Source organism: Octodon degus, unplaced genomic scaffold (genome assembly GCF_000260255.1).
Source record: "Octodon degus isolate 3935 unplaced genomic scaffold, OctDeg1.0 scaffold00037, whole genome shotgun sequence".
Classification (NCBI taxonomy): domain Eukaryota; kingdom Metazoa; phylum Chordata; class Mammalia; order Rodentia; family Octodontidae; genus Octodon; species Octodon degus.
The window spans coordinates 7651680-7677638 of record NW_004524613.1 but is presented as its reverse complement, the minus strand read 5'-3'; the positions used below and the strand labels follow the sequence as shown (position 1 = coordinate 7677638).

Below are 25959 nucleotides of genomic sequence, written 5' to 3'. Positions count from 1 at the left end.
ATATCCACTTTTTTTTTCCAATGTATTTAGGACATGGTCTACAGGGTCTCACTATGTAGATTAGACTCGTAGTGATCCTCCTATTTTCAGCCTCCCAAGCTCTGTACCAGTGTGTGCCACCATGCCCAGTCTTAATCACCATCTCAGCACGCCCCGCAGGCAGGAACCCAGCTGCTGCACTCTGCTTAAGCAGGCACTTTAGTCCACTAAGCTATCTAACCAGCCCTTATATCCACTTTTGATCACAGAAATGACTTGTGGGCTATGAATGCAAAGTGATATTAATCAATGGAAATAATGGTCATTGTTTTGTGACCTTTGTAAATTTTAAGAAAATGTTAAAAACTCTTCTACTGTAAGTTATTAATATTTAGAGAAGTAAAAGTATTTTAGTACAACATAATTCAACACATTAGACACATTGAGTATCATTTTAAAAAAAAAAATTGTACAGGATGGCCAAACATGTTGGTATATACCTATAATTCTAACACTTGGGAGGCTAAGGCAGAAAGATCACAAGGCTAACTTGGACAACGTAAGGTGACCCTGTTTCAAAAAATTTAAAACAAAACAGACTTACTAGACTGCGCTGGGGGTGTAGCTCTGTGGTAGATACCTCTGTAGTGTTTGTGAGGTCCTGGATTTGATCCCCAGCACTGAAAAACAATAAAACTCTTAAAAGACTGAGCCAGGATACTTTCAGATTTCAATCCAGCCAGCCTAGACAGTGTAGTAAGATCTTATTTCAAAATAACAATGGGTGATCAAATAATGTAGTGCATGTTATTCAACTTTAATGTATTACACATTGACATTAACCTCCCTCAAACTACTTCTTGTGTCAGACACATTTATCCCATTGTTGTTGCCACTTTCTGAAGCAGTTCTGGAAGTCCTCTTTTGTGAGTATCTTTGTAAGGTATGATTTTAAAATGCAGTTGAATGTTGCTGCCAGCTAATGGTAAGTGTCACTCAATGAAAAGGCAGCTCAAGAAAACATTACACTGTGTTCTCATCCACCTTATTCATTGGATCTGGCACCGTGTGACTTCTGGCTCATCCCCAAAGTCAAAATAATTATGAAGAGCAAACATTTTGGGTCAGTTCAGAGCATCAGGGTAGCCACAACTGCACAGCTAGAGACTCACAGACAGAACTACTTGAGGAAGTGGCAAGAATAATAAGATAATTATGTTTGAATCAATGGGGAGTTCTTTGAGGGGAATTAGTAGTAATGTGTCTTATTATGATAGGTAAAGACACAGTGTAATTTGTAGTCACACTTCATTAATAATGGAAAGGGTTGGGAACCAGGCATGGTGACACATACCTGTAGTCCTAGCACTGTGAAAGGTTGACACAGGAGGAACTCAATTTTAAGCCAAGCCTTGGTAACTTCAGTGACTTAACAAGACTCTGTTGGGATGTAGCTCAGTGAAGCCACTGGGTTTATTGTCCAGTACCCTGTCCCCCAGAAAAAAGATTTTTACCAAGAATAGTTTAACCATACAACTAAGCATATTTTCTCACCGCAGGCTTTTTTTTTTTTTTTTGTACTTAGCACAAGGTCTTGCTATATGGATCAGACTCCTGTTTTCAGCTTCCTAAACGCTGGGATTATAGGCATGTGCCATTACATTCAGTCTCCAAGCATCTTTTCTCTAACATGGAAAATTATCATGTTTCTAAGTTCAGATCAGTTTTTCATTTAGATGTTCATTAAATGTTACAGAATCTATCATTGCTCTTCCAATATTGTGCTAAGAAAAAGCTATTTCAAAGAATTTACATGACTGTAACTCTAATCTCCCTTTGATCACCTTTATGCCTTTCTTTTTTTTTTTAATTTTATTTATTTGTGTGTGTGTGTGTGTGGCCAGCTCAGCCCACCAGGGGGCAGGGCTGGCTGGCATGTGGTGCTGGGGGATTGAACCGCAGTCTTTAGCTAAGCTTGTTCTAAGTAGGTGCTTTAGACCACTGAGCCATCTCACCAGCCCACCTTTATGCCTTTCTAATCACATTCAAGGACTGCCTTGGAGTCTTTAGATATGAGCTATCTAAGTAGACTCTTGGGGCCGGGGAGATGGCTCAGTGAAATAAACACTTCCCTGGCAAGTGCAAGGGCCTGAGTTCAATCCCCGGTTCTGCAAAAAAAAAAAAAAAATTTCCCAAGTAGACTCTTGTAAAGGGATTTTTGGGAGCTATAATAGAAATTTCCAGCTGGGTAATGTGGTACAAGCCTGTAATCCTACTGCTTCAGGGTGGCTGAGGCAGGAGGATTACCATGAGTTTGAGGCCAGCTTGTACTACATGGAGTTCAAGGCCAGCCTAAGCTGTGTAGCAAGACTATCTCAAAAAAAGGGTGGTAGGGCAGGGGAGGAGATTTCTGCTTTTTCACTGAAGAAGTCAGAGCTGCTGCTTTCATAGCATTTAAAATAATAAAAAAGACTTATTAAACCATTACTATTCCCCCAGTCACCTCAATAATACAGACATTTCAGATCATTGCCACAGGTAATGTTTATACATTTTAAATACATTTTGCAAATAGATTGCCTAATGAGTGATTATAAAAATAAATACAGAGATTCCTTCACTTTAAAAGCATATGTTTTTGTCTGTGAAGAAGTAATTGAGGAAAGAAAAGATATATGATGGAAATAGCCTAAAGAACATGGCTGTTCCTCTTGAGTTGTAGGTAACAGAGAGCACCCCTGTAGTAAGATAACCTTGAACAAGAGGTATAGTACATAGCCCCTACATTGTTTTTGATTATGTACTACTGATAGGCTTAAGATTAAGAGAAGGTCAGTAGCATCCTATCATCTTTACTTATATCTTTCTTTCTTTTTTTTTTTTTTTTTTTTTGCGTAACCAGGGATTGAACTCAGGCCCTTCCACTTGCCAGAGAAGTGCTTATTCCATTGAGCCATCTCCCCAGCCCCTACTTATATCTTCTGATGGACCTGTTAAACATATATCTGTATCTACTGAATCAGAAAGTGGTGGCTACTGCTTAAACTGCTTGGAGGATAGAAGGGGACAAAACTATGATCTAAAATACTGATTTTTTGCTTTTGCTTCTCTTTTTCTCAGGTGCTGTTTACTAGATAGGATTGTGAGACAGAAGCCAGTTGGATTGCTTCTTAAATTTAGTGGTCTCATCATTCTGCCACTCAGCTTCTACTTATTCTTAATATTTCTCCTTTAATACAAAGGTTCAAAATATGAGGAAAATGAGCTATCATAATTTTCTCGTTTTATTGACTTATTTCATATTTAATGACTTATTTTATACCTCTCTCCCATTAGGCCTGATGTTCCATGAGGGCAAAGACCATGTTATTCACTGCTAGATCTTTATTGCCTAGCAAATGAATGAGTGAACCTGATTTATTATTTTATAATACATTTCAAACTTTTAAATTTATTTTTGTCTATTAGATATGCAACCATTGTCTCCAATTTCTGTCCATGAACGCTACAGTTCTCCTACTGCTGGGAGTGCTAAGAGACGACTTTTTGGAGAGGATCCCCCAAAGGAAATGGTTACAGACAAGAATATGACAGAAGGGACAAAATTGAAAATTGCTCCCTCTTCAAGCATCACTGCTGAAAATATGTCAATTTCACCTGGGCAGACTCTTCTAACAATGGCCACAGCCACAGTAGCAGGGACATCAGGACATAAAGTTACAATTCCATTGCATGGTAACACGTTAAAGCCTTAATTCATATTTTTTCTGAGTTAGATGAAACTTTAAGAAATGTCTAACCGAAATAGGTCATATGGTATTTCTAACTCATTTTTTTTTAAATCTGAAATGCCCCTTCCCTCTTTTTGAGCATTTTTAGGTTCGTAGCAAAATTGAAAGGAAGGTAGAGATCTCCCACACATTTCATGTTAACTATTCCCATGTCATCCTACAGCAGAGCGATACATTCATTATAGTTAATAAAATATATTGACACATCATTGTCCATAGCCATATCATTCTTAAGCATCATACATTTTATGGATTTTAACAACATCTAATGAAATATATCTTGCATTACAGTATTATACTGAATAATTTTACTTCCTTTAAAATTTCTTTTGTTATGAGCCTATACTGATTTTTTTTTAATTTTTTATTAATTTTAATGAGAAAGAAATAGCAATGAGACAGTTTCAAAAACAGGTTAGTAGGATAGTTACAGTAATTAATACATTGTATATTGTTGTCTTCGTAGTAATTCAGAGTACAAGATGCAGACATGGTATCTTGTCTAAACAATATTAGTACAAATCTTTCTTCTCACTGAACTAAAAGAAAGTAGCTGTATATTTATCCTAACTTTTGTATATACATATATATTTTTTTTTCGCTACAAAATGGTCCTTCATTTATATCCCCCTTTTCTGTTTTGTCAGAAATGGGTGTCCCATCACTGTTAGAGAAGCTATATTTGGAGATGTATTTAAAAGACCTCTGATTTTTGAATTTTCACATTTTATAAATTTATTGCCATTTGTTCGGACTTGTTTAATTATCTGAACTTTACAAATAGGAGTACTGAACAAAAATTTTGTGCTTTAATTAAAAATATCTTTAAATGCTCAAAACAGAACAAAATGCTTTTTTTTCAAACTGCTTTTTAAAAAAGTACAAACATCACAGGCTCGTACAAAATAATAAAATTTTTAAATTAAATTTATTAGAAAGCTATCAAAACAAAACAGAATATTCTTATTTCAGGGTAAAAATAGAAAACAAGAGTTCAACCCTAACTTAAAGTTACTATTTGGTAGCCTTCCTCTCCTTTCCTAACATATTACTGTGCTACACTGACGTATCTATGTAGTTGACAAAATATACATAGTTGACAGCTTCTGTGGAACACATGCAACTTCTTTCTATAACTAGGAACTCTTGTACATTTAGGTGTTGTAAATGATGCTGGGGAGATCACACTGATTCCTATTTCCATGAGTACAACCCAGGAGTCCACAATTGAGAGTCCTGTATCACTCACTGCACAGTCATTAATTGGTGCTTCTCCAAAGCAAACCTATTTGACTAGAGCACAAGAGATCCATCTGACTGGAGTAAAGCCAAAGAGGACTGGGTCCTTAGCACTGTTTTACAGAAAGGTATGTATTCCTTTAACATCTGTGAAGAGTTCATTTCATTGACACTAGAAAGATGAACAGAGAGCAGTTCTGGCCTTTTTGTCCCCTCTCTTAATTTTTATTTTATTTTATTTTATTTTATTCTGTGTATGTGCATAAAAGGCACAACATAAAATATCATTTTAACTTTTTTTGTTTTCTAGTTCTGGAGATTGAACTCAGGGCCTCACAAATACTAGGATTATATTCTGCCACTGAATTATATCCCCATCCCTTTTTTATTTTTAAATTTTGAGACAGGATCTAAGTTGTCCAGGCCAGACTTGAACTTTTGATTCTCTTACCTTTAACCTTGTGAGTAATTGGGATTACAGACATGTATCACTATGCCTGGCTCATTTTAACCATTTTTTAAGTATATAATTCAGAGCTAAATATATCTACATTTTTATACAACCGTTATCACCGGTCATCTGAAGAACTTTTTAGTCTTCCTACTCTGAAATTCTGTACTTAGGGGAAGAATAGCCCTGGAAACCACTGCTCTTTTTGTCTATCACTTTGACCAGATTGCGTCCCTCATATGGGAATTGGGGATGTGGCTAAGTATAGAACATTTGCCTAGAATAGACAAACCGAGAAATTCGAGTTTGATCTCCAACACTACAAAAAGGGGAGGTAACATATATAAGTGAAATTGTACAATATTTTATGACTGGTTTATTTCAAAACATAGTGCTTTCTAGGTTAATGTGGTAGCATTTTTAGAATTTTTTTCCTTAAAGATGAATAATACTTCAATATGTGTATATTTCTTATGTTTTCTACTCATTTGTTGCTCGATATTTGGGTTGTTCTCACCTTTTGACTATTCTGAATAATGCTACTATGAGTATTGATGCTGTTCAAGTCCCCAGGTTCAATTATTTTGCCTGAAGTTTGGATTATTATTTCCTAAACAGTGACTGATGTTGAGCATCTTTTCATGATCTGTTGACCATTGGTATGTCTTTGCAGAAATGTCGATTCAAATGTTTTGCCCATTTTTTGATTGGGTTTTTTTTTAGTTCAGTTGTGGGAATTTTTTATTCTAGCAAGTAATGCAGATACAGGATTTTCATATTGTTTTCCCTATTCTTTGAATTGCGTTTTTCCTTTCCTCATGATGTCCTTCGACACATATTTTTGACAAAGTTAAGTTTTCGGTGGTAGGATGAGTGTTACGCTTGTGCCCAGGACCTCCTGCATGTTAGGCAAATGTTCTATCACTGAGCTAAATCACCAGCCCATTTTATTTTATTTTTATCTCTTTTGTGTGTGTGTGGAACCAGGGATTGAACTCAGGCCCTTGCGCTTGCCAGGGAAGCGCTTATTCTACTGAGCCATCTCCCCAGACCCTCCTTTTTATTTTTGAAACAGTATCCTGCTAAATTGCCCACCTGGGCCTCAAACTTGTAGTTTTCTACCTTAGCCTCCTGTGTACTGAGGATTACTCACTCTTGAGTATCCACCACCATCCCAACACAAATGTTTGAATATTGGCCAAATTTATTAGCTCTGCTAGTTTTACATGTTCTAGAGTTTTTAAATTTTCTACACAAAACATCTTGTCATCTGGAAAGAGACTTACTTTTTCCCCTCCAATTTGGATGCCTTTTATTTCTTTTTCTTGTTTAATGCCTCTGGATAAGACTTCTAGTAATATGTTAAGTGTAAGTGGTGAAAGCAACCATTGTTCTTCCTCTTAACATGAGGGCTTTCAGTTTATCATTTTGAATATAATGTGGATATTTTTGTGTATGACCTTTATTATGTTGAAGTGTTTTTTTTTTATTAGTAGCATATTGAATGTTTTAGGTCATTAAAAAGAGTATCTTAGGGGGCCTGGCCCTAGCTCAGGTCTTTAAGTGGCTGCTTCCACAAAGCTATCAGCCTCAGGTTGCTGGAGTTCGAACCTCACACCTCTCCAGCTGGCCAAAAGTGCCCTGAAGGCATTCGAGGAACAAAAAAAAAAAAAAAAAAGAGTATCTTAATTTTGTAAAATGTTTCTTCTATGTCCCTTGAAGTATATATTTTTTCCTTCATTCTTTTTTTATGTGCATTCTTACGTATGTATTTATCTATTCTTTTTTATTGAGAAATAAATATGAGTGAGAGTTTTAAAGCTGATTAATAGGACAGTTTCGATATCAATACATTGTACATTGTTATCTTCTTAGTGGTTATCCATAGTACAAGAAGCAGACAGGATATCCTATCTATCCTTCATTCTTTTGTATTATACAGATTGATTTTTTCCTAAGTCAATTTATTCCTATCTTTGAGAAATAAATCCTATTTGGTCATTGTGTATAATCCTCTTTTTCTTTTTTTTTTTTTTTTTTTTTTTTTTTTTTTTTTTTTTTTTTGCAGAACCGGGGATTGAACTCAGACCCTTGCATTTGCCAGGGAAGCGCTTATTCTACTGAGCCATCTCCCCAGCCCCATAATGCTCTTATTATATTCTTGAATTTGGTTTACTAGTGTGTGAAGATTTCTATACCCATAGTCATAGGTATTAGTCTATACTATTTTTTTCTTACACTGTCTTTATCTGTCTTCAGTATCGTGTAACACACTTAGAGCCTTTTAATGAACATATGTGACCTCTGAATAGAACATTATGACCTTGGTAACTTAGTTATGTTTGGATCTGAGCGTAAAGTAAATTCTATTTTTAGATCTAATTTATATTTCCTGCCAACTTGCAAAGAAGCAGTTAGGAATGTTCTGGAATGTACTGAAAGTCAGTTGTATTATATTGATCTAGAATGAGTTCATTGTGGGACAGGTATTTCCTATATTTCATGGATGAAGTTAAACTACTAAAAATCATTTTCAAAATTAGTGAGGTGGGGCTGGTGAGATGGCTCAGTGGTCTAAAGCACCTACTTAGAACAAGCTTAGCAAAGCATAGGGACCGTGGTTCAATCCCCCAGCACCACATGCCAGCCAGCCCTGCCCCCTGGTGGGCTGAGCTGGCCACACACACACACAAATAAATAAATAAAATTAAAAAAAAAATTACTGAGGTGCTGTGCAAGAGCTACACAGATACTATAATACAGTAGTTCCTCTTTAAATTAAGATATATTTCTTAATGATGCCTAAATTATTAATTTTAAAAGGACTAACGGACTTAGCACAATGACTTTACTTTGTCCTGTTATTCTCAGACAGGGTCCAAAAAAGTACTCTGGTGCCAGGTGTGGTGGCCCATCCTGTAATGCCAGTACTTGGGAGGCTGAGGCAGCTTGATCACCATGAGTTCAAGGCCAACCCAGGCTACATGCGAATTTAAGACCAGCTTGAACTATATAGTGAGACCCTGTCTCAAAAAACTATATACACCCTAAAGTTTCCATATAGTCAACTTCGAATGGAAAAGGAACTTGACATCATTGCAAAGAACCATTTCAGGATATGTCAGTGAAAGGCATAGGTAGATTTATAAGGCAATGTTAGAAAGTAAGAGAAAACAGTGGGAAATAAGCAGCACCTTTACAGTCTTCTTCAGAAATTATAGACAACAGTGTTGTTTATTTCCCACTTAATGATGTAACTACCTCAAGAATTTTCAAGAGACAAATGTAACCTTTTTAACAGAAATTTAGAACTGGCTGTCAAAGGTTTTACCTTTGTGGAAGGAAGGAAGGAAGGAAGGAAGGAAGGAAGGAAGGAAGGAAGGAAGGAAGGAAGGGACCATGGACTAGAAGACAAACACAGTTTCTACAACAATCATTCTTTGTCTTCTATTGCTTGCTTGCTTGCTTTCTTTTTAATATTTAGTACAGGGTCTCACTATGTAGATTGGACTTATAGTGATTCTCATATTTTCAGCCTCCCAAGCACTGGAATTACAGGTGCACACCACCATGCCCAGTCTTGCCTTCTATTGCTTTCAACTGTAATTAATTTGTTTTCATCATATTTGTGATTGGGGAGCAATTGATTCTCCAGAGAGTTTTATAAAGAAATCTCTTTGAATGAAATATTTCCCAAGAATATAAGTAAAACAAGAAAATAGGGCTGCTGTAATTGCTACATAGGATGGGTGGGGGAAACACATACCCTTTTTCTCCATCTCCCACAACCTTCTCTCCTATGTCTCTACCCCACCCACCACTTTTGACTGTCTAAAGAATGTTTAGTAAAGACAGACAGAGCATTTTGCCCATGACTTCCCATGTTTTATTTTAAAAATGATAAATGATTACCTTGGGTAATGAGTCCAATTAAGATTGACAAAAGTAAGGCTTTTTGAATTCTTAGTTCAGAATTTTATTTCAGAATTAACTTTTCCTTTTCATTTAGTGATAGCCTACTATATATAGGTCAAGAGGTAGTAATATTTTCTTCTAAAGGGGAATTGAAAAGCTAAGATAGCTCAGTTGTAGAGCACATATTTAGCATGAACAAGGCCTGGGGCTTTATCTCTAGCAGAAAAATAAAAAAGAAAAAAAAATGGGAGGTTTGAAATGTCTGAATCTATAATACAAAATAACCCTTTGAATAAATTATATTCTTATGATTCCTAAACTCAGTGATGCATACTGTAGCATACATAAAATTTGCTTTGAATTTTTCTTAGAATAAAAAGGTTTCAATATATGTAGGTCTCAAAGGCATTAGATCAACTCTGTAAAACCAAAAATTAGTTAATTATGTATTTTCTAAAATTATGTATTATTTTTTAATCCTTCTAGCTACATCTGTATCTGTTAGCTTCTCTCATGAAGGTAAAGTTCTAGCATCTTTTCCTGTGTAATCATGAAGCTGGACATGATTGTAATATCACTAGTGTGGGAGACTGAGACAGGAGAATCAAAAGTTTGAGCCCAGCCTGAGCAATTTAGTAATTTAGCAAGACCCTGTTCTAAAATTCAAAAAGGCTAAGGGTTTTAACTCAGTTCCCAATGCTGTGGCAAAATAATAAGTGCTGGCCAGATAGCTCAGCAGATTAAAGCGCCTGCTTAGGCATGCACGGAGACCGGAGTTTAATCCCTGGTGTGCTGGTGCTGGCCCCACCCCCAGGGTACGCTGAGACATTGATTGAGACTGGGCATGGTGGAGCACACCTGTAAGCCCAGCACTTGGGAGCCTGAAGACAGGAGGATCACTATGAGTCTGATCTGTGTAGTGAGAACCTGTAGACCCTGTGCTAAATACGTAAAAAAGAAAAGAAAGAAAACAACTACAGATAATGAAGTATAAGTTTAGCCATGTATTGTATAATGTGTAACATTTGTGGATACTGTGTTTATAATAAAAACAACACAGAAAGGCAAGAAGCGCATAGGCTGTAGGATTAAAGCCCCTACATGCAGCTGAAATTAAGCTAGTACAAATCTGAAATTTATTCCAGCAATTACAATGATATAGGAAACACTGGATAAATCACTGAACAGGGTTCAAAAGTATAGTGAAAAAATTAAGGAAACTAAAACTCTACACCAAAAAATATTCACTTAACACAAAAGAAAGCAGTAAAGGACAAAGTAATACTAATAATGATTACAGGTGGTCTTAGAGTCACATACTTGTCTCTCATTATATCATATTAGCCTATTGAATAGGTTATTTTTTACTCTAAATTTGTAGATTTGTTTTCCTGTCAAAAAATACTTTTCTTAGCTAGGTGTGGTCGTACATGCCAGTGATCCTGGCACTTGGGAGGCTGATGTAGGAAGATTGCCCTGAATTCAAGGCCAGCCTGGGCTGTATAGTGAGTTTGAGGCCAACCTCGGCTACATGGTAAGACTGTGTTTCAGAAAGCAAAACCAAAAATTTTTCCTTGAGATATCTTACTCTTTTTCTTCCCTACTCCTTGAGGATTAAAGCTTTACTTCCAATAGTACAGCTGAGTAATATTACATTCTTTTGTGTGTGTGTGTGCTAGGGATCAAATTCAAGGCCTCATACATGCTAGATAAGTGCTTTACTACTAAGCTACATACTCATAGTCCTTCCCAATTCTTTTGGTTGTTTTTATGTATTTGTTTTTTGAGGAAGGGTCTCACTGTATAATTCAGGCTGGCCTTAAACTCACTAGGTGGCCCAGGCTGGCCTCAAACTCATGGCAGTCCTTCTGCCTCAGCATCCCGATTGCTGGAATTACAAGTGTGTGCTACCACACTTTGCCTCTTACCAATTCTTAAAACAGGGAAACAGTAAACCCTGCAGGATTTTAGGTCATTTGCATTAGTTTCAACTCATATAAAGACTGTATGTAGTCTCAGGGTACTGAAGTTAATCTACTGTAATCTTCATAAACAACAACAAAAAACCCATAGTGATCATGATACAAGTAAATCTTGAATTTTTAGTGTTGTATACTTTATGTACTTATAGAATAGGATAACTTTTTTTTTTTTTTAATTTTTACAGTACTGAGAGTGGAACCCAGGGCTTTCACACTGAGGTACATCCCAGACTTTTTTTATTTTTTATTTCAGGACAGGGTTTTGCAAAATTGTTCAGGCTGAACTCAAATTTACAATCTTCTTACCTTTGCATCTTCATGTGCTAAATTAAAACTGTGACCCACCTGTAAAATGCTTAAATTGGTTTCCTAATGAGCATTTACTTAATCTATATTCTTTTGCTATAGCAGTAAACTAGAGCTATAGAACAAAAATTTTAAGTAATTTAATATATCAACAACCTAGGTATTTTTAATCCAGATCTGAAAGTCCATGTTGATGGTAAGACATAAATTTAAGAGATTATTTAATCTTTTCTCATTGATATCTTAGGTCTATCATTTGGCAAGTGTACGCTTACGTGATTTATGTTTAAAACTGGATGTTTCACATGAGTTACGAAGGAAGATATGGACATGTTTTGAATTCACTTTAGTTCACTGCCCTGATTTAATGAAAAACAGGCATTTGGATCAGCTCCTCCTTTGTGCCTTTTACATCATGGCAAAGGTAATGTAAAGGTTGGGAGAAATCCTTGTTTTAGTTACCTTATTTGAAGCAGCAAGTCAAAATCTATTGAACTTAATTCTTAGTTTTCCTTTAGACCCCATCATAATTTCAAGCTACTATGTTCCCTGGAGTCTTACATTAGTTTCATAATCAGCTTTCTCACTTCTTAAGAACACATGGGTTGCTGGGGGTGGTGCTACATTCCTGTAATCCATGCAGTTTGGGACACTGAGGCAGGAATATCACCATAAGTTCAAGGCCAGCCTAATTTTGCATAAAATTTTCTGGTTGCTTTAGATTTTGTTATATAACCACAAATCTAGTTCATACAATGAAAGGTGGCAAATTAATGGTTACCTCAGTTTGTCATTTTCTTGGCTGTATTTAGATACCATTGTCATTGTCAATAGTACCACTGTAGCCAAAAGTGACATGATTATTCTAAATAGCTGTTCTTAATTTTATTCCAAGACTTAGACTGACTAAGGGTCACAGAAAATTCTACAGCATAGTGCCAAAAAATAAGGGCTGAGCAAGACAGGCAGCAACTTCTCATCTCCAGCATATCGAAGAGGTAGGATCTTATAACAGGCTCAAAACCCCAATACAAACCATACATGGAAGATACTTTTTAGAAGTAGTCGTTTCCTAAGTGCTGTAAATACTAGCAATAAAGCAACCTACTATATGCAATATGAAAGTATCACCCCAGGTGTTAAACTAAAAAAAGAAAAGAAAATGAGAAGACACTTAAACTAGTTTCAGTCCGAGACATCTAGTTCACTAAAGGCAAACCCAGAGGGCAGTGTGGTGGGACATTCCAAAAGCCACCCCCCTAGCCTTTCTGAAGTGGTAACAACAAATCAATTGAATGAGGCTCTGGAAAAAAATCAAGTGAGAAAAAATTGCTCAGATAACTGCAGAGATGGTGTCCAAAATGAAAAGCATGCTTAGTGACTAGAGCGAATAAAGAAAAAAAAAAAAAAGAGGAGCTCAAGACAATTATGGAAGCCATAAGTGCTCAGCACAGGAAAGAATTGGAATCCATAAGGCAGATTTAAGCAGATATCCAGAAGATTAACAATTTCACTGAAGGTCTGGGGAGATAGCTTAGTGGTCTAAACACATACCTAACAAGCATACGGACCCAAATTCCATCCCTGGTACTTCATGCTGTGCCAGCCCTGGAACCCTGGGCATGCTGTGCTGGTCCTGAAACTGAGCATGGTTGTACATGCCTGCGTTGGAAAGGCTGAGACAGGAGGATCACTACAAGTCTGAACTATATAGTGAAATTCTGTATCCAATTAAAAAAATAAATTCCATTGAAAGTATCTGCAGCAAGGGCTAAGGACATAGCTCAGCATCATAAGTACCTGCCTAGCAAGCTCAAGGTCCTGAATTCAGTCCCTAGTGCTAAAAAGAAAAAGAAAGAAAGAAAGGAGAGTACCCACAACAGATTAGGCCAATGTGAGGACAGGATCTCAGTATAAAGGATAGGCTTTTGGTTAGCAATCATGAAAAAAAAATTTCTTAAAAATAACAAGGGACCATGAGAAATCAACATAGCCCCAGCTAAATGAAGAAAAAAAAATAAATAACTTAATGATTTGGAGTCAATGAAAAGGCAGGAGATAGCACAAATGATATTAAAAAAAAAAAAAAAGCTATTCACAGACATCATAGCTGAAAACTTCCCTGATAGAAAAAAAAAAAACAATTTGACCTACAGATAAGTAAGGCATACAGGCATACTAATTGGATCCTGATCTAAGTAGTCAGGATCAAAACAAAGTGATAGCCAGGCATTTCATAGTCAAGATCCCAGAAATTCAACACAAGAATAGAATCTTAAAAGCTGTCAGGTACAAGTAACAAATCACCTAGAAAGGAAAGCCAGTCAGAATCACCGTAGACTTCTCAGTATAAACCGTCAAGTCAAGGAGAGTTTAGAGTGAAATATTTTAATTTCCAAAGGAAACAAACTTCAACCCAGATTGATGTACCCCACAAAACTGTCTTTCAAAACAGATATAGAGGGCTGCGGGTATAACTCAGCAGGACAGTTTCTGCCTGCCAAGTGTGAGGTCCTGAATTTGATTCCAAGTGCAGGGGTGTGGGAGGAGGAAGGAAAGAAGGAAAAAAGAAAGTTGGCAAGCTAGCTAGCTGATGAAGAAATAAAACACTTCTGTGACAAAGAACATTTGAGGAATTTTATGACCATCAAACCAGCACTCCAAAATGTTTCAAAGGACATTCTAGAAAGAGATAGCAAGGATTACAACTCCATGAACCCTAACAGAAGGAATCGGTATGGCAAACAATTAAACTGTGTGAAAAAAAAAAAAAAAAGAGAGCCAGAGCAGAAAATAAAATGACAACAATAAGTCCATGCATATCAGTTATAACCATCAATGTTAATGATCTTAATTCACCAACCAAAAGAAACAGACTGGCAGATTGTATCAAATAGCAAGACCCAACAATACGCTGCATACAAGAAACACATTTACTTCTAAAATTCATTCACTGAAAGGCAAAGATTGGAAAACAATACTCCATATGAAAGGAAACTAGGATAAAACAGGGGCAACTGTTCTATTTGGAGACTACGTGAATTTCAAGCCAAGAATGATTAAGAGAGATAAAGAGGGTCACTAGATCCTTATAACAGGGAACAATCAAAGAGGAAGAGATAATAATCATAAATATATATGCAATAAATACCAGTGCTCCCAACTATGTAAAGCAAATATAAATGGGCATTTAAAAAATCAGATAAGTACTCATACAATTGTATTGGCCAATCTCAATTCCCCAGTGTCACAGAAACACAGATCAACTAGAAAAAGCCAACAATCAAATATTAGAATTGAACCACACTTTTGAACAAATAGACTTAGTAGATGTCTACGGAGTTTTCCACCCACATCAGACTACACATTCTCCTCAGCTGTACATGGGATGTTCTCAGAAATAAACTACATACTACTTCATAGAACATGCTTAAATAAATGCAAAGGAATTGAAATTACCTCATGCATATTATCAGGCCATAGTACCATGAAATTGGAAATCAGTGGCAAAAGAAGCCATAAGAACTTCATAAATACATGAACATTAAATAGCACCCTCCCGAGCAACCCATGGGTCACAGATAAAATTAAAGAAGAAATTAGGGGCTGGGGAGATAGCTCAGTAGAATAAGCACTTGCCTGGCAAGCTCAAGATCCTGAGTTCAATCCCCAGTACTGAAAAAAAAAAAATTGGACAGTTTCTACCAATAAATGATAATGGCAGTACAACATACTATAATTTGTGGGACACGATTAAAGCAGTCCTAAGAGGGAAATTTATAGCAGTGAATACCCATATCAGGAACACAGAATAAGTATAAATAGGCAATTTAATGGTAAACCTCAAACTTCTAGAAAAAGAAGAGTAGGCTAAGCCAAAAACTCCTTCAAGGGAGAAAATTATAAGAATCAGAGCAGAAATTAACGTATTGAAGACTGAACAAACAATACAAAGAATCAGTGAATTTAAGATTGGACAAAAACTGAAAACTTTCTCTCTCAAATCAGGAACAAGACAAGGATGTCCACTGTGTACTTTTATTCAAAATAGTCATAGAAAGTCTAGCCAGAACAATTAGACAAGAAAAAGAAATAAAAAGTGATAGGAAAGGAAGAAGTTAAATTATTATTTGCAGATGACATGATGCTCTACATAGAAGTCCCCAAAAACTCCTTTAAAAATCTGTTAGATATAATAAGCAAATTCAGTAGCATAGTTTGATTACAAGGTCAACACTCAAAAATCAGTAGTCTTCCTGTACACAAATAACAGACTCACTAAGAAAGAAATTAAATACCACCCTGAACACGCCCAATCTCGTCTGATCTCGGAAGCTAAGCAGGGTCAGGCCTGGTTAGTACTTGGATGGGAGAAAGAAATTAAGATAAAAACATTTCTCAGAAGCATCCAGAAAAGTGAAATACATAGAAACCAATCTAATGAAGGATATAAAAGACTTCTACATTGAAAACTACAGTACTCCTAAAAGGGAAATTGAAGCAGATATCAGAAAATGGAAAAATATCTATTGCTCTTCGGTAGGAAAAACCAATATAGTGGCAATGGCCATACTTCCACAACAGTTATACAAATTTTATGCAATTCGGACCAAAATTGTAACAACAGCATATCTCACAGAATTAGAGAAAACAATCTTGAAATTCACTGGGAACCAAGAGACCTAGACTAGCAAAGGCAGTTCTGGGCAATGACATGAAATTGTACTATAAAGCTACTGTGATAAAAACAGCATTGCACTGGCAAAAAAAAAAAAAAAAAAAAAAAAAAACCAGGCCCAAAGATCAGTGGAACAGATTAGAAGATGAAGAAACAACTCCACACTTCATCTTCACAAAACATGGCAAACACATTCACTGGAAGAAAGATATCCTCTTGAATAAATGGTACTGGAAATGTGCTTGGCCAAGGATTCGAATTTAACCCATTATCTTTCACCATGAACTAAATTCAAGATTATTCAAAAAGGTAAAATATTAAAACAGAAACTTTAAATCTGCTGGAAGGTAATAAAACCCTTAAAGATATTGGTGTAGGCAAAAACTTTATAAATAAAAACCCAACCCCAAAGGAATTATCACAAAGAATCAACAACTGGGATCTCATTTTATTAAAAAGTTTTTCCAAAATGTTTGCCAGCTATTCTGCAGACAAAGGATTGCTATTGAGAACATATAAAGAACTCAGAGTATCAGACCCAGTCCAAAAGTGGGCATCTGAGATGAATGCACACTTCTCAGATGAAGAAATACAAACAGCAAATCAATATATGAAAAAATGTTCACCATCACTGGTCATTTGAGAGACGAAACTTAAACCAACACTGAAATTCCATCTCACCCCAGAAAGAATGGCTGTCATCAAGGTATCAATGAATAACAGATTCTGGCAGGAGTTTGGAGGAAAAGGAACCTTTCTCCACTTTGGTGGGAGTGTATACTGGTGTGGAAATCAGTATGGAGACCTCTCAAAAAACTAGGATGGGGGGGGGGCTTCAGGTTAGCTCAGTTGTTTAAGCGCCTGTCTACCACAGGATACCATGGTTGAACCCCAGCCCCACATACCTTACCAAACCCACCCGTAAACCAGCCTGAGCCAGCCAAAAAAAAAAAAAACTTTCTCAACTTCAAGGGGCCGGTCAAATAGCTTGGCAGTTTAAAGAGCCTGCAAGCAGGAACAGGGGTCAGGGGGTTTGATCTCCATCCCTGCCATGCTGGCCCCGCCTCCGGAGAACACTAAAACAGAAATTGAGACTGGGCATGGTAGTGTTTGCCTATAATCCCAGCTCTTGGGAGGCTGTAAACAGGTGTATCACAACGAGTCCGATCTAGTAGTGAGACCCTGAACACCCTGTAGACCCTTCCCTAAAAATAGAAAAGAAAAAAAAAAAAAAAACTAGGACTGGAGGTCCCATTTGACCCAGCTATTCTCCTTCTGGGTATCTTCCCGGAAGAATTAAAAACATCATACCACAGCAATATATGTGTACCCATGTTTATAGCAGCACAGTTTATAATATCTACATCTTGAAAACAACCCAAATGCCCGTCAACTGAGAAATGGATAAAAAAAAATACACTCTTTTTAGATAATAGAGTACCAATCAGGCATAACTGGAGACTTTTATAGATAAATGAATGCAATTGGAGACCATTCTTATAAATGAAATAAACCCAGATGAATATGTATAAACTTCATATTGTCTCCATAGTGTGAGAATCTGAAAGAGTAAGTAAGATCCATAATGTGCAGTAGATATTGTAAAATGGGAAGAAATTTCAAAAGGAATGAAAAACTGGGATGGGGCATGGAGGAAAAAGCCAAAAAATTAAATTTATATTTATAATTTCTCTTAGTTCATTGTAAAGAAAAATTTGTATTAATATGGTTTGGATAATTAAATGGCAATATCTTATTCTCTGAATAAAGGTAACAATACACAATATATTAACCATTGTTGCCCTATTGTTTTGGAATTTTTCTTTTTTAAAAAAGTTATATTGGTCATAAAGGAGTTAGTAAATGTAAACAGTAACATTTCTACCCCTACCCTATGACATCCTATATGGTAAATATCTTCAGTAGTTTTCTCATTGCTGAGACAAAATAAGTTAAGGAAGAAAGATTTATTTAGCTCATAGTTTATAGAAGTTCCAGTGCATAATCCACTGGCTTGACGAGAGAGCAACCCTCCATGGCAGTGGAAGACAGCAAACACAACAAGAGAGGAAGATAAGACTACCCATCCTAGGCCAGGGATAGGACTCACACCTTTATTCCTAGCCAGACCAATCACTATGCCAAACCAATTAGACTGAATAAATCACATGCCCTTAATCCCAGTGTTACACACTGTAGATTCAGCCACTTCTGAAAAAGCCCTTTGACTTCATGAGGGCTTAAGGAGACATCTAGACACAAACCATAACAGTAAAGAAAAATGATCTTTATATTTTAGGTGAATAAGCCCCAGAACTGAAAATATCTTGTCCAAACTTAAAATAATAAATGACCAATAATAATAATAAATGACAACTTAGGATCTTCTCACTATTATCTGGTAAGAGTTTCTGTCCTGTTATCTTCCAGTAAATTATTGTGCCGCCTCAGAAATCCATTTTACTTTCAGTTGCTACACCAAGTTTTAAGTCATAAAGTAGCATATTTTGCCTATTTAAAAAATTCTGATTCACCTGAAAAAATCACTTGCAATTTTTATTTTTGATTTTGTTTTTTGTCTTTTTGAGACAGTTTCTTTATGTAGTTCAGGCTGGCCTTGAGCTCATTTTGGAGAGCAGGTTGCCCTTAACCTTGCAGTGATACTTTTGTCTCAGCGTCCCAAATGCAGGGATTAGACTTGTGCCACCACATCCATTGACAACTTTTGCCTCACTGTGTTAGCCAAATTGGCAGTCCTAACAAATCCATACAGTTTTTTGTTTTTTATTTTGTTTTTGAGATAGGGTCTCACTACATAATTGAGGTGGGCTTCAAAGTCACAATGATCCTCATGCCTCAGCCTCCCAAATACTGGGATTACATGCATATACCACTACATCCAGCCCATAAGTTTTAAAACTTGATTTTCAATCTTTTGAGGCAAAGGACATGTTTTCAGGCAGGAGCTTGTGCCACTGAGCTATATCCCTGGTCCCTTGTTTATCACATACTTTATGATACCTCTTTCATGATGCCTCTTTAAAAATCTCTATACATAAAAAGAAAAAAATGGAAACAGCTTTTGTAAATAAAGAGGGGAAGAAGAGTTGAAGAGAATGAAAAAAAATGGGGACAAGAAGAATCCAGATATATTATGTGTAGGTACAAAGTCCCTACAATAAATGTGATGTTAGGTACAAAGTCCCCACAATAAATGTGATGTTAGGTACAAAGTCCCCACAATAAATGTGATCATGATGTATTTTGAAAGTGTACCAGTAAAATTAACTTTTAAAAAATCTCTATAAAATAGATCTTAATAAATATTATTAATTAATCATGTGTGTTTTCCAGAAAATTGTCAAAGTTGAGGTTTTTGCCATCTTTGTAGAGAATGGGTTTAGTGCTAATGGACAGGGAAGCAGAGAAAGGAGTAACTTAACCAAACTTTGTAACAGACAAAACAGAAGGGATTCTCTGTTTGGATTACTAATCTATTTCCTTTCTTTGGGCAACAACTGTGACTTTCGTCTATACTAGTATAGTGAGAAAAATTTTTAAATAATGCTTAATAATTGGGCTGACAGTCTCAGCTGGCCTTGACTACACAGCTGCAGCTCATAGATAAAATTGACTTAGCCCTATCTGACCAACTGCACAATGGACTACACAGATATCCTGTCTTGATAGCTTCAAGAACCGTCCACCCAGGGCAAACAACCCTGTCAAGGTCACATTAAATCTTGCTTGCTTGCCTGGGACCCTGCCTTGCCTCATGATAAATGACCCCCTCCAATTAAAATCTGCCCTAGACACATCTGCATGACAATATATGACTCAATATATATAATCAATTATAAACTAATCCTCTATTGACTTTATACTTCCTGGTTATAAAATGTACTCAAAGCCAATGCTAATGATTTGAACCCAGATACTATCAGCCCACTGGCCTTAATAAAAGTTGCCTTCCAACTCTTTGGTGCAAAGCATTTTCTTTCTGGTTTGCTGCAGTTTCTGCAACACTAGAAACCCTATAGTTTGTCCTGAAAATTAAAAGCTTACTCATATAATAACCACTTAGTTTTATTGATAATCATAAGACATTTCCTAGCCTTTAGTATGTGGTTAATTTTATTTTAAATAAGTACTTAAAACTAATAAAACTGGAGACTGCAGAGGATTGAGCAGGTCTGAGTTTTCTTATATCATTTTATAAAGAAATGTACTTTCAGTAGAGTTATACTATAGAAATTTGCTTTTTGATTAATGAAACTATTAACTCAGGCCCCGTAGGCCACAAAGCCTGAACTTTAAAAGTAGTAAAAATCATAAGTGTTAGTGGTTTTTAGTCATGGAGTGACCTAGGGTTAATGGCTTTCTGCAAGACTGCTCTCAATGCCTGCCTGTAATTGAAGTTTTTGTTCAGATCCATTTTTCTTTCAAAAGCAGTTGATAAATGTAGTTTTTATTTTCCTTAGGTAACGAAAGAAGAAAGAACTTTTCAAGAAATAATGAAAAGTTATAGGAATCAGCCCCAAGCTAATAGTCATGTGAGTTACATTATTTCTCCTACTGTCCAGAAATAGATTTGTACTATTTCTCTACTGACAAGTCATATAAAAAGTAAACTACCTCTCTAGTTTTACTGTACTTTAGATAGTTCTACTTTAATGGCTACCATTAAACTCAAGAGATAGTTCTTTAAAAGATAGTTTCACATGGAAGCCAGAAATCTGCCTGATTCTGATTCATCTATATTCCTGCATATACTCATAAGTTCTGCCATTCTGTTTGTTCATTTGCTAAAGGAAGATGTGTTTCACTAGAAAATGTAGTGAAAGATATATGCATAATAGTAATGTTCTTTAATTGTATGAAACTTAATTTTCTAATGATGTTTAAATACAATGTACTTCGGGGCCAGGGAGATGGCTCAGTGGAATAAGTGCTTCCCTGGCAAGCGCAAAGGCCTGAGTTCAATCCCTGGTTCTTCAAATAAATAAATAGATAAATAAATAAATAAATACAGTGTACTTCGAGGACTTACTAACTTAACTGCAGTGTCTTATGCCGTCTGTGAAGAATCTTAATGCATCTTTAAATAGATGTTAAATATCTCTGGTAATTTGTTGCAGTAGCGAAGGTGAAAATCTTGACGTGAGGGCTGGCCAAATAGCTCAGCTGGGGGTTTGATCCCCAGGCCTACCATGCTGGCCCTGCTCCCAGGGCACACTGAGACAGCAATTGAGACTGGGTGTGGTGGCCCGAACCTGTAATCCCAGCTCTTGGGAGGCTGTAAATAGGCGGATCACTATGAGTCCAATCTAGTAGTGAGACCCTGAACACCCTGTAGACCCTTCCCTAAAATACAAAAAAAAAAAAAAAAAAGAAAGAAAGTCTTGTCATGGACATGTAAAATATTAGCACAATATTGTGGCTCATACGAAGCATTTAATGAATATTTCCTTTGCATTGTTGTAGTGTTGGAACTGAAGCACATGAACAAGTTACTGTAAAGTTTTGACCACTTAAGGACCCTGTTGCTCTACTCTTAGGGAGTATAATGCCCTCTTCTCTATCTCTGGAGGTTATAAACAGAAATTAGAGGTAGGGCAAGTAATCAAACCTTCTAGGAGAGCTCCAAGATTTCTTCTTTCCTTAATGCCCAAAATAAACCAATAATGAACAGAATAAAGACATCTGAAAAGCATGTAGAGGCATTTATTAATTAAATTCTGTAACATACTGAGGTTTACTAAGACCATTAAGGTGACATTAGTATAGATCAAAACTGGTCAAGACACTACTTCTTGAATGTCCTCTCAATGCCAGTAACCTGTAGGATGAAATAGAATGCATCATGCTTTTATAACTATCTTGGAGGTAGGAAAGAGTTTAGGGGCAGAGAGGGGGAAAACTTTCAGATGATCACCAAAAAAGAAACTGGAATGGGCTAGGGACAGTCCAGTGAGACCAAATTATTTGTATATAAGGAATTAAAAGGCAGAATGAGTTCAAGTCTTTGAGATTGCTTTTATTTGGTACTACATACTCATCAATTATTCTTTTTCAGTCATTCTTTTTAGTAAACCAAGTGACATTTTAAATAGTAGATTCTTGGGGCCGGGGAGATGGCACAGTGGAACAAGCGCTTCCTTGGCAAGCACAAAGGCCTGAGTTCAATCCCTGGTTCCGCAAAAGAAAAAAAAAAAAAATTCTTCTCAGTAGTCTTTTTTTAAAAAAAAAAAAAAAAAAAGTATAATGTTCAATTTATTATTTCTTTCTCAAGAGAGTTTTCTTCAGTCCATTAAGACCCGGCTCCCCTTACATGGGCTTTGGTGGAGGTCATAGGGCAGCACCAGCAGGTCTAAATCAGGGTGGGGTAGTTAAATCCTTGTGGGCTTCACGAGACCAATTTCTGACCACTTTGCTGTGAATGGCACAACTCACACAGTAATACAGCTTCACCTATAGCTTGGGAAGGACATAACTGTCAAAGACACTCCCTTCGGAAATGTCCCTGGTGGCAGTGGCCTCTCCTATGTCCCAAATGACAAACTTCTTAATGGCCTTATCCTTGGGTACCCACCGGGTGTAATTCGTACAGCAAATAGGCTGCACATGACCCCGCCCTTTTTGGCACAACCATTGTTCCTTCTTTTTCTTCGTTCATCTTGGAAAGGAGGACCTGAAAGAGTAGTCCCTATTCTGATTACCAGAATTGATAACATTTTACCCTTGATTATCCCCCTTATGACATACATTTTTAAAATTAGCTTGATTTTGCTTAACTTCTGCCTGTTTGTGACTTAGAAATCCTTCTCCTCCTCCTGTAGGTATATAGAAGTGTTCTGTTGAAAAGTATTCCAAGAGAAACTGTAACGTTTAATAATGATACAAGTGGCGATTTTGAAATGACAGATAATGGTAAGTGATTCAAATTAACATGCTATATATAGTACACTTTTTTTATTTGGTACCAGGGATCTAACTTAGGACCTTACACTTGCCAGGAATAGAATCATGAGATAGGTGGGTTGAATGGTGTATGTGTGGGAGTTTTATAGTGTTTTATTTGACAACTGAAAACTGAACCAGGACTTTCATACTGAGCTACATCCTCAGCCCTTTTTATTTTGAGACAGGGTCATACTAAGTTGCATAAACAGGACTTGAATTTCCAGTCTTCTTGGCATAGCCTCCCAAGTGCTGGGATACTAGGATAGCAGGCATGGGCCATCACCCCTGCTCACATATGTTTAGAAAAGAAAGAAGTTTAAGACAAAAATAGGCAGGTGCTTCCCTCCATAGAACTAGTCTACTCATCTACATTAATAAAACACATGAGACTTTTCCTTTTCTTTTCTTTTTTCTTTTTTTTTTTTTTTTTTTTTTTTGAGATAGGGTCTCACTATGCAGTTTAGGCTGGCCTTGTGTTCACTTTTGTAGCCCCCAGGCTGATCTCAAACTTGCAGAAATCCTCTTGGCTCAACTTCCGAAGTGCTGGGATTACAGGCATGAGCCACCACACCTGGTTCTGGGGCTGCATGTTGGGTGCCCGCATCCGGGGCCAACACAGCATGCCTGGGCTACTGGGACCAAGACCACATGGCATGTGGGGCCAAGGATTGAACTCAGGTCCTTATGCTTGCCTGATAGGTGCTTATGCCTCTGAGCTATCTCTCCAGCCCCAAGGGACATTTAATTAAATATGAAAATATGTACCACAGGGAAAACAAGATAACTATCAGTGATATTTATGAGGAGACAATTACAGAAATGTTCTGTTCATAAGTATATGGGTCAGTGCCAAACTATGGTACTTGTACATCATTAGGCTGGTATCATTGAAAGCTCTAAAAGGTTTGTCATCACTGATACTAATACAGGTAATTTTTTTTTTAATGTATTTGATAGGACTTGAATTTCTCACTATGCAGCTTGGACTCATAGTGATCCTCCTGTTTTCAGCCTCCCCAGTGCTCAGATTACAAACGCGAACCACCACACCCAGTATTGAATCAGCACACCCAGAGGCAGTACCCTCATGACATGTGGTGGTGGGATCAAACCCTGGTCCCTGCGCTTGCCTAAACAGGCGCTTAGTCCACTAAGCTATCTTACTGACCTTTGATATAGTTGATTCTTTTTTTTTTTTTTAAATATTTATTTATTTTTATTTATTACATTTATTTATTGTGTGTGTGTGTGTGTGTGTGTGTGTGTGGCCAGCTCAGCCCACCAGGGGGCGGGGCTGGCTGGCATGTGGTGCTGGGGATCGAACCGCGGTCCCTGTGCTTTGCCAAGCTTGTTTCAAGTAGGTGCTTTAGACCACTGAGCCATCTCTCCAGCCCCTGATATAGTTGATTCTGCCACCACATGTAAGACTGGACTCAATTATCATGGTAAAACTTCAGATACTAATTTTTTTTTTTTTGGTTCCTGGAATGCCTTCAGGGCACTTTTGGCCAGCTGGAGAGGTGTGAGGTTCGAACTCCAGCAACCTGAGGCTGACAGCTTTGTGGAAGCAGCCACTTAAAGGCCTGAGCTAGGGCCAGGCCCCCCTAATATTTTTTCTGAAAGAAAGGAAAATCAAATAATATTCATATGTCTTATTTGCTCATTTCTTTTCCTTTCATTTACCTTCTGTAGTAGTAGGGTGTTGAGCCTAAGACCTTAATACTAAGGATGCAATCTACCACTGAACTATACCTCAGTCTCATGCATTTAATATGTATATATGTGTTTAGTTTTTTTAAACTCACAGTGTGGGACATTTAGATTGTTTCTAGTTGTACACAATTTTGCCATTGTAATTTATTCTTAGATCTATATTCTTAGGATAAATTCTTACAGAAAATTCACTATGTCAAAGGCTGTTTTTTGCTTTGTTTTTTTTTCTGATAATTTTTTTTTCATGGCAGTACTAGGGATTAAACTGAGGGCTTTGCACATATTCCGAAAATACTGTACCACTGATCTGGAACCTCAACCCTTTAAAGGCAGTTTTTTAAATTGCACAAATATACATGATCATTATTGTTTCTATTGGATTCTAAATTTTAAGATTTCACTCACTAGCCAGGTATGGTGGCACATGCCTGTAATCCCAGCCATAGGAAGCTGAAGCAGGAGAATTGGTGTGAATTTGAGACCAGCATGGGCTACTTAGTTAGTTCAGGGGCAGCCTGAACTATACAGTGAGGCCCTATCTTTAAAAAAAAACAAAAAACAAAAAACAACCCACTAGGGGCTGGTGAGATGGCTCAGTGGTCTAAAGCACCTACTTAGAACAACTTAGCAAAGCACAGGGACCACGGTTCAATCCCCCAGCACCACATGCCAGCCAGCCCCGCCCCCTGGTGTGCTGAGCTGGCAACACATCCACACGCGCACACACAAATAAATAAATAAATAATTTTAAAAAAAACCGACCCACTAGAGAGATCCTTTTATAATCTTTTTTTTTTTTAATTTTATTTTTGTGTGTGTGTGTGTGTGTGTGTGGCCAACTCACCCCACCAGGGGGTGGGGCTGGCTGGCATGTGGTGCTGGGGGATTGAACCACGGTCCCTGTGATTTGCTAAGCTTGTTCTAAGTAGGTGCTTTAGACCA

The 25959-nt window shown here is 37.0% G+C and overlaps 1 protein-coding gene across 1 annotated transcript in view; it reads left to right on the top strand.

The window, feature by feature from the left end:
* The window catches only part of Rbl1 (RB transcriptional corepressor like 1), a 106381-nt gene that overhangs the window by 52220 nt on the left and 28202 nt on the right, over window positions 1–25959 (top strand). The window contains exons 14-18 of the mRNA XM_023714855.1: window positions 3448–3714; window positions 4929–5137; window positions 11911–12087; window positions 20823–20894; window positions 23181–23271. Of these exons, the coding sequence (XP_023570623.1) occupies window positions 3448–3714; window positions 4929–5137; window positions 11911–12087; window positions 20823–20894; window positions 23181–23271 (816 nt within the window). The remainder of the gene's footprint in view (window positions 1–3447; window positions 3715–4928; window positions 5138–11910; window positions 12088–20822; window positions 20895–23180; window positions 23272–25959) is intronic.